Source organism: Notechis scutatus, chromosome 2 (assembly GCF_049901735.1).
Source record: "Notechis scutatus isolate UNSWTSFEM ecotype Mainland chromosome 2, rNotScu1.2, whole genome shotgun sequence".
NCBI classification, from domain to species: domain Eukaryota; kingdom Metazoa; phylum Chordata; class Lepidosauria; order Squamata; family Elapidae; genus Notechis; species Notechis scutatus.
Genome location: NC_142010.1, coordinates 46,207,027 through 46,216,443, shown reverse-complemented (window position 1 = coordinate 46,216,443; position 9,417 = coordinate 46,207,027). Strand labels below are relative to the sequence as shown.

The following is a 9,417-nucleotide window of genomic DNA, read 5'->3' as shown; positions in this document are numbered from 1 at the left end:
AATAGTAAGAATAACAAGTAAATGGAATGGCTTGCCTCCAGAAGTTGTAGGTGCTCCATCACTGGGGATTTTAAAGAAGAGATTGAAAAGCCATTTGTCCAGAATGATATACAGTGTCTTGCTTGAACAGGGGGTTGCACTAGAAAACCTCCAAGGCAGGGGTGGGATTCTACAGGTTCGCACCTATTCGTTAGAATTGGTTGTTAACATTCTAAGCAGTTCAGAGAGCCAGTTGTTAGAAGAAATTACTGGCCTAATCCTGTAAGAAAGGCAGGAAGGAAACATTCTGGTGTTGCTTACAGAAACAACCTCTCTGTTGACCCTTATTACATTATTGGCAGGACTAGACTTCCTGTCTCTGGAACTTCTCTGGAGTTTTTTCCCCCTCCTTTGCTGGTATTTTGCTTGTGTGGAGTGACCATTCAAAGTTACAATGGCACTGAACAAAGTGACTTATGACCATTTTTCACACTTACAACTGTTGTAGCATCCCCACAGTCATGAGAGGCCAGGCGAGGAGATGCGTGCCTGGATGTGAGTGATATTGAGTTGCCCACGCCCAACCAATAACATGACCACCAAGCCATGTCCATCCAGTCACATGACCACCAAGCCACGCCCACAGAACCGGTTGTTAAAAAATTTGAATCCCACCCCTGCTCCAAGGTCACTTCCAACTCTTATTATTCTACGCTGCTTTATTCCGGATGCCTTTGGAAATAAAGGATTGAGAAATACCGTTGTGAAGTCTGTGACATATTGAATTTTTGTTAACCCTTTTATTATATACAAAAGAGATTGATGCAAACTTTCCTTTTCCAAAGAAAATAGGGTCGTTCAGACATTAGCAGATATATACAATTGCGGACTTAATATTAATTTTTTTCCATTCCCCTGCTCTCCAAAAATTATCGCTCTCATTCACTTAAAGAAAAGTGAGGAAATGAGATTTCGAATTAACGTTAAAAACATTTGAGAGGTAAGCGGCGGTAACTACAGAAAACTCCGAGGGAACACATGACGCATCTCTCCCTCAAGCCTCCGAGGAGCACGTGAGTCGAAGCCTCAAGCCAAGCGTACGCCGCTCCCTTAGCAACCGCATCCAAAGGGAAGCCCCGCTCTAACCATAGAGTTTAGAATGCTCCGCAGGAAGTCGACGGAGGGGAAGTCCCTGCTTTTTCCGTCCTGCGACCTCTCTCCTCTTCGCCTCCACTTTTTGTCTCCTCCAATCGCCAGCCGAGATGGGTGGATCCAATCGCTCGCGCTCTCCTTGCTGCGCCCCAACTTCTCCCCCCCCACACCTCCGCCTCGGTACGCGCAAAAGTGACGTCAGGTGGGGCTTAATGTGTATGTGCGGCTGGCGACCTCTTGCGCAACGACGCGACGTTCCTGCCTTTGCCGTGAGGAGGCAGTGGCTGGCGGGAAGGAGGAAGAGGAGGAGAAGGAGGAAAAAAAAAAGGAAAGTGTTGGTGGCGGCGCTTGGAGCCGCGGGATGGAGGATCAGCCGCCGCCGCCGCCGCCGTCACCGCCCCTCCAGGAGCTGCTGGGGCGTTGCCTCCCCCGACTCCCTCAGCCGGTAAGTGGGCGCAAGCGGCGCTCTCAGCCCTTCTCTTTGAGACGCCGGTGCCCGGCAGCCGCTCCCGGCCACTTGCTCCGTCCCCTCCCCTTTTCCCTTGCTTGGCCGAGTACCTGCTTTCCGTGAGGTTCTGCCTGATCTTACCCCACCTCCCTTTTTATCCTCCCTCCCCCCCGCCCCAATTCCCGGGTTTTGGATCCGGCCTCAGCCGGGAGCAGCTTTTCCGCAGGCGCGCTTTGTCCCGCTCGCCAAGCAGCTCTGTGCAAGGAGGAAGAAATCGCGGGGAGATTTGGACTTGGGTGGGTTTTGCGGGATGCCGATACCTTCGGAACCGCGCACCGGCGTGGGGTTTGTTTTTTGGGGGTGGGTGGGTGGATAGAGGCGTTTCAAAAGGGCTCGGGGACTGGATGGGGTCCTTCTCCCGGCTTCGCGTTTGTTCCGTTCGCAGCGTGGAAAACAATGGCAAATGTCAACAAACGAGGCGAGAGACCAAGACTCGAAGCTTTTTGCCAGCAACGGTCCGTTTTAGGAAATGGACTCTCGATGGTGCCTGTGGTTTTCGGCTGCTGGTTTAATTTTGTGCCGCGTTTGTTTTGCCAGGAGGAGGAGGAGGAGGTCGTCTTCCGAATGGAGTTAGCTTAGCTTTGTTTGTGGGCGTATTTGTGGTTGCGTGCAGCATCCTTAATTTGGTACCAGCTTATATCCGACTTCGTTAGGTATGCGGGATGAGCTGGTCTTTAATTTTTTCCTCTGTGTTACCAAATAACATTTCTTTTTAATAAAATTAACTTCTGGATAAGAACGCCAGTTCTTTCTTTCTGATTGTTTATTCCCCCCCAAAAACAACAACAACACCCTCTGCTGCCCTGTTTTTAAAATATAAAAATAGGTGCAGGTTTTTAAACAGCAACTTAAAGAAATAGCAATACTATACAATAACATGCCAATATAATCTGAAAATATGGAAACATGGCAATATAATGTGAAAATAAGACTGCTTTGAAAAATGTTATAGAAACTAAATCTAGGAAATGCTGGTTCTGCATACATATATTTGGCTCTGATCTTCAAAAGTTGTTATCCAATACAGCTATGGGACAGAATGCAAAAGTTTTAAAATGTATGACCGAAGAGTAATATTGGTATTGTATTTTTATTATAGCCAATCAAATTTCTTAATATTACTTTTTGTCCTTATTCCATCCACTATTTTTGGAAAGTGGTCTCTGACATGTAATTAAAAGATCAGCTGTGGCCATCTGACTAGTTGGGATGCCTAGTGCATCCTAACCATTATCTAATTTAAAAATTACTAAGAGTCTGGTGGGCATAAACAAATGAAGTATTTTATAGGCATAGTTTTATTAAAATTGTAACTTGTATTTTTCCTAAGTTGGCAGAATAGTCAGTTTTAAGAACTTTAAATTCTTTATTGTGATAGAATCTTCATTAGTTTTTTAAAAATCCAATTTTGGAAAGCATACAAACATGAACAAACCAAGGAACATTAATTTTTCAAAATATTGAAAAGTTAAACCCCCCATTGACTATGAATGTTTTGGAAAGACTTGTAACATTTATCTCTTAGTTACATCAGGAATCAGTGTGCCATAGTTGAAGGAAATAAAATATTTTGTGTGTGTGTGTTGCTATTTTGTATAGGTAAAGTCCCCTCGTAGCCTCCCTGTGGGAAGTGTTAGTCATCTTTTTGTACTTTCCGAAATGAAAAGGCATTGCATCACTTCATCATGACTTACATGGATTCAACTCCTCTAGTACTTCATATAGTGGAAACTCTGAGAACTTGATCCTGCCAAACTGACAAGGTGCATGAATTGTTCTTTGAGGAAGAACTTTTAAAATCACAATTATTAATTTACTATAGATTGCATTCATGTCAAGTTTATCTCTTTCTTCCTGTGGCATTGTTCTAGTTAGGACGAAATGTCACCTCATTACACCATATTTAATTTTAGAACTAAAAGTGTAGACAGAATAGCACATAAAATATGAAACACATATTTTAATTTGTTGCCTCAACATGTGATGAATTAAATCAATGGTTACATATTACTATTATAATTACATTTTATATATTTTATTATAATTATATAATCTCCATGTTCTGATGAGTATGACAACTACTAATGTGCTGTGCGTGGAGTAGTAAAGGAAGTAACGGTTACTTTTATAATATGTGCATAGGTTTTGGATGAGATGCTGTACTAATTATGTGAACCTTTGATTCAGTAGTGTTACTATTATTAGAGGCTTACTCCTATATTTCAGAAAAAATGTATATTAGCTTTTGAAGCATGAATAATACTGTATGTATTATAGCTATGAAGAGATACAAATTAAATGAGAAGAATTTGCTTTTGAGCACATGTAGATTTGTATCTGTCAGGAATCTCTTCAAATAAAGTTAAATTTACTGAGCTGTGGTTGATGACTAGCAAGTAGGAATATCTTACAACTTATAAATGATGTATTTGGTTGAAGTTGTTGCTGACAGATGCTCATTGTATTCCCATGCATGCTCCAAACTATACATTGAACTGAGCACATTAGTATGTATGTCTGTAGTTTAACTAGAATTTCTAACTTCCCCAATATATTTCCCATAGACATTTTAAAAAGGAACTTGATAGGTCAGTTACATTAGGTCTATTGATGCTTCTCAATTAATAGTAAAGAGGAAGGGTGTAAAAGACTTAGATAAGATATATATATTCTATATATATATTTCTAATTCAAATTTTGTGTTTCTCTGATAGAGCAGCAACTAGAATAATAAAAAGAAATGGCATAGAAATATTATGAGACAATTTATTCCTTCATATAATGTTAAATCTTGCTAACATGCAGTTACTTTTAAACACAGCTAATTATTTGGAATATACTTACATTGCAATTCTATTGTTATATGCAAAGTAGCTTATTAGATATGCATATCTAAAAGTTGATGGCCAGTTTGGTGTAGTGGTTAAGGTGTCAGATTAGAAACCTGAGAGAGTGCGAGTTCTAATCTCATATAAGGTACAAAGGCGGCTGGGAGACTTTGGGCCACTTATTCTCCCTCAGCCCTAGGAAAGAAGTAATGGCAAACCATTTCTCAAAAAAACCTTGTAAGAAAATTTCAGGGACTTTTCCAGGATTAATTCTGCTGATATGAATAATATTAACCACATTATTTACTGATATTGTACACTGACTTAACTTCATAGATGTTACAAATATTTCTATTTTGAGGCCCACATAAAAGAGGTTAACATTTGGAACAAGGGACATCTGCAGTTTAAATTTCTTTTATCTCTTTCCAGCAAATGGTATTTAAAGTATGCTGCCTGAGATAGCAAAGAACCATGATTATTAGTAGTTACTGATAACTAGATTCACCATGAATTTATGTTAAAATCATCTATATTGGTAATTATCAGTATACTGAATGTTACCACAACCATGTTATAAAAAGGCTTATTGAATCTCCCAATATTTATTTTTATCAGATGGCCCTGCACTCAAATACCATGAAGGGAGGGAAAAAACTTCTTTTTATTCTCATCTTAAAAAAAAATATTAATCAAATTTATATGGCCACCCATCTAACCAGTGGAACTCTGGGCAATGCACAAATATAAAAAATACATCTAATTAGAAGAAAAAACACACACATCAGAACTGTGTAAAAAATCTGATTTTCCACATCTCATGTTCTCCTGTTAACAATCCTGGTCCAAGTGTAAGTTTAGGCTTTTACATAATACCTCTTACTAAGCTGGATAAGGTATGGACCCACCTACTTTAGTTACACCTATATTACAGAGCATTTCCTGCGAATGGCAAGGACATAATATCAGACAGTTTGGGCATAATACATTATGAATGAATAATATAATTTAATCTAAAATGAATTTTGACATTTTGAGAACAACTGGATGTCTAGGGACAGTAGAATAGGTTTGTAGAAGCAGCAACTGGTCAAATATTTTAACCAGTGCTTGAGATAGACATATTATTCAGCTTTGAATGTTGTACTTTTATACAATTTTGCTAATACAGAGCTGGATAATTATGATCACAAGAGTCATTTGTCTCTATTAGCTCTTAATAACTCTCTACTTTCTGTATGTGATCTGAAAATAGAATGGTTAAATATTAGAACACACTTTCCCAAACTGAGATGTACTTTCCTCTGTGAGATGCAATCAGAGTCCAAGGAAAGTGGGAAAAACCTTTTGGTTACATTGTTACAATAAATGTACCTTTTCCAGATTTGTGTTTTATTACTTTCATTTATATTCATTTTGTTTTGGATATTTAGAGTGGCTGTGTACATTAAAATTACAGTAAAATAAGTGTGATGGTAAAAAGTTTAGGAACCCTTGGATTAGAACATTTTCAGGATTACACAAGGTGAACAATGTAGACCATACAATAGACTTTTATGAGAATGTAAAAAGAATAGAATAATTGTTTTGTATGTATTAACAGTTGCAATTAGCAATTAGAGCAATATCCTTCCAGGGAGTCACTTACATTTTCATTGTATCTATTTTCCTTTTTCCTTCTTTCAAATCCTATCTATTCTTTTGTGCCTTCAATTTTTTTTCTGCCTTGAAATAAACTTATTTCCAGCCAACAATAATGGAGTGATTGTGATGTGGTCATAATCTGCCAGTTAAAAGCAAAATGTTTTTGTAAAATTATCCATTCCAAGTCAATTGATTTTTGGGACCTTTAACGCAAATGGTTTGAATCAGCTAGGATTTGTGCTAGTAACATAGATACATGCTTCAAATTAGTTTTATTCATATATGCTTAATAAATTTGGGTTTATTTATATCCTTCATATCTCTAAGACAATTTGATATCCATATCTTGGTATCTTTATTTTTTTATATTACTGATTTTGTCTTTTGTCCCTATAACATTCTGAATGTCTATGAATAAATTTCAATACATATTTAAATAATAACATTATTTATCTTGGAGCTCAAAATGGCACTTGGAAGCAGATGTTAGTAGCAACAGCTGCCAGTAAACACACTGTTGAACAGAGCTATCAAGTATTACCTTCTGGAATTTTACATTTTTTAAAAATACCATAGCCTGTCCATTATGAATTGTTTCCCTTACAACTGTTTCTTTTCCATTAAAAAAGATAGCTTGTTTGGACTGGATTGTTCGGTAGTAATAATATGGAAACATATTTATCTTTAATTGCATAGTGTGTTTTAAACTTTTGTAAGCCACAGGTAAATGAGCAGTATTAATTATTCATTACCTTTTTGAAGCATATTTTTGATATTGTACATTCCCTCAGGCTTCTGAATCTGTTTTTCAATTAGCAGATTCTCAGATTTTCCCCCAGATTTCTATTGCTTCCAATGAAATAATAACTAGATAATAAGGTAACACAGATATTGACCAAATAATGTTCACTGGATTTATCTATATTAAGATGTATGTAAACATATACATTACTAAGTAAATTTCATTTGATGCTTCTCAGTAGTATCAATTTTGTTGCAATGTTCCAGAGTAAAATTTCATTTTTACTTATAAAGCTATAACTATTAGACAGTTTTTATTAATATTTGAGTGAGTATTCAAACTGTTTCACATGTCATTACTGTAATGTACCTGTATAAAGTAGATTAATAGTATCATCTTAAATCAGGCTGTCTAAATGAGTTGCTCATACACTTTTCTAGGAACTGTGTGCCCCACAAACTTGTATAGAAGAAATGTGAGTTAAAAATATAGTCTGTCAAGATATTTTATATACTGTATTATTGAATAATTATATATTATATTTAAATGTCTAATAATGTAGAATTACTATTAATATTTTGATAAATCAATAGTAAATCTCATAATGGTCAGCTCAGTAAACACATCTGTAAAATACATCACATTATTGAATAAAATTTTGTTGGACTATTCTTTGGCAGGAATAAATGTTTAATCAAATCCCTGATGCCTTTAGCAGAAATGTGGGGAATTTAAATATCCAGGTATGTCTTCCTACCTTGTTGTGTACCTCAGAATATTTTAAACTGTGAGAGAACATATCAGTAACACTGTTATAATGCCTTGTTCTTGTAGCCTCTTTATAATGAAAAGTATGGTTCTGATCATACAAAAGGTTGTGTATCCTTTTTTTCCACCAAAATATTACAGCTTAATGAATTCTGAGAACAACCTAGACCAATATCAACATGTTTGTTTTACTTACAGTTTTTTCAAAATTGAATTCTTTTCATATTGCTACAAAATGATAATAGTAAGCTATTGAAATAATTTTATTTTTAAAATTGGATAGCTTAAAACATAAATAGATCTATTCATTTTGGTTGTGGTGCTGTAAGTTACAAAGGAAACCTCTTCTTGAACAAATGCATTTGGAAAATTCAGCTTGGAGAAGCTGCATCTTTCACCAATTCTGGCAGTTCATTTCAAGATTGTTTGGCTGCAGGGACAAAATACAGCATTGTGAAGGAAGCTCGCATTCAGCAAAACCAAAAATTGCAGATGGCAGCAGGTACATAGGCATCATTGTATTTTTCTGTTCTTTGCTTTAGTGACTATCCTGAGGTCAGCTAGAACTTTAAACTTAGCACAATGTATGCTTTGAGGGCATTCTATAAATCACATTATTCTGATATGGAGAGTTTTGTTCTAATATATATATTTTTCATTCCCAAGCTGCTGTTTGAAGAGGAGCCCCATCAGCTATTCATGCTTAAGGATAAGTGGTGGAGGTAAGAAATCACTTCCTAATTTATAGTTAAGATAACAGATATTTTGTATTATTTGTTCATATGAAATTTTTATATACAGAACTTGAAAAATATTGAATTTGAGAAGGCAGATCAGCAGATGGAAAGATATACAGGCATGTGAGAATTTTGATGAGTACATAGGAAGACATTTTTTAAAGCAAGCTCTAGTATTGACTTAATTTGTTAGCTAAAATGTAGTACATTTCTTCCAGCATGTGTTGCATAAAGAGATCTGGTCTCAAAAGCATTCTTAATTGTTATATTAATCAGCAAATCTGATCTCTTTGTTGCAACTTAGAATTATATAATGTTCAAAAAACTGACCACTTTTCCTGTTACCAGCTTAGTTGAACACTATTAACCTTTTTTACAAAAGTAGTGAAACATTTTGCTATACTCATAAGGAAGTAGTAAGCTTGCTTAAAAAATATAAAATGGCATTTTGAAGAATCATGCTGAAAAGATGTAATTAGCTATAAATATGTATGATTTTCATGCTATCTAATGATTAAATGTTACCATGTAATAGTTCTTGAGTCAGTGATGAGCAAAAGATGCAAATAAATATCTGCTAGCAATCCTTATGTACTTGAAAGACTAGAGCTACAAGTGTTGGCCTTTCTAGGAGTTTGGAAGTTGTAGGTCAGGGGTGTCAAACTCACGTCATCATGGAGGCATCACATGAAATATTGGGACTTTTTTCCCTTCGCTAAACCACGCGTGGACATGGCCAGCATCCGGCCTGCGGGCCGCGTGTTTAACAGCTCTGTTGTAGGTGTTATAATGGGTGTAAAAAGCATCTGATATTTAAACCACTTCCATTCCCACTGTTAAACAACTCTCTCCTGAAATAAAAAAACATAATTGAAATTCAGTTACTCTTGTCACAAAATTTTCACTGTGTTGCTTTGTAGATGGATGGGGATAGATTTAACTATGGAAATGAGTCTATTCCCATTTTTACAATTTGAAAACCAGTCAATTATCAGGCTATTTTGCTGCTTTATTTCAGCAGTTCAGTATTAAGCTATTTATAGATATGTGGGAAATGCA

The 9,417-nt window shown here is 36.3% G+C and overlaps 1 protein-coding gene across 4 annotated transcripts in view; it reads left to right on the top strand.

The window, feature by feature from the left end:
- Positions 1–1,279: 1,279 nt before the first annotated feature.
- TMCC1 (transmembrane and coiled-coil domain family 1) overlaps positions 1,280–9,417 on the top strand; it is a 110,629-nt gene continuing 102,491 nt past the window's right edge. The window contains exons 1-2 of one of the 4 annotated variants that reach the window (XM_026678485.2): positions 1,280–1,576; positions 8,288–8,343. In XM_026678485.2, the coding sequence (XP_026534270.2) occupies positions 1,344–1,576; positions 8,288–8,343 (289 nt within the window). In that variant the 5' untranslated portion in view covers positions 1,280–1,343. The remainder of the gene's footprint in view (positions 1,577–8,287; positions 8,344–9,417) is intronic. The other 3 variants (XM_026678477.2, XM_087954646.1, XM_087954645.1) reach the window with 3 other exon arrangements.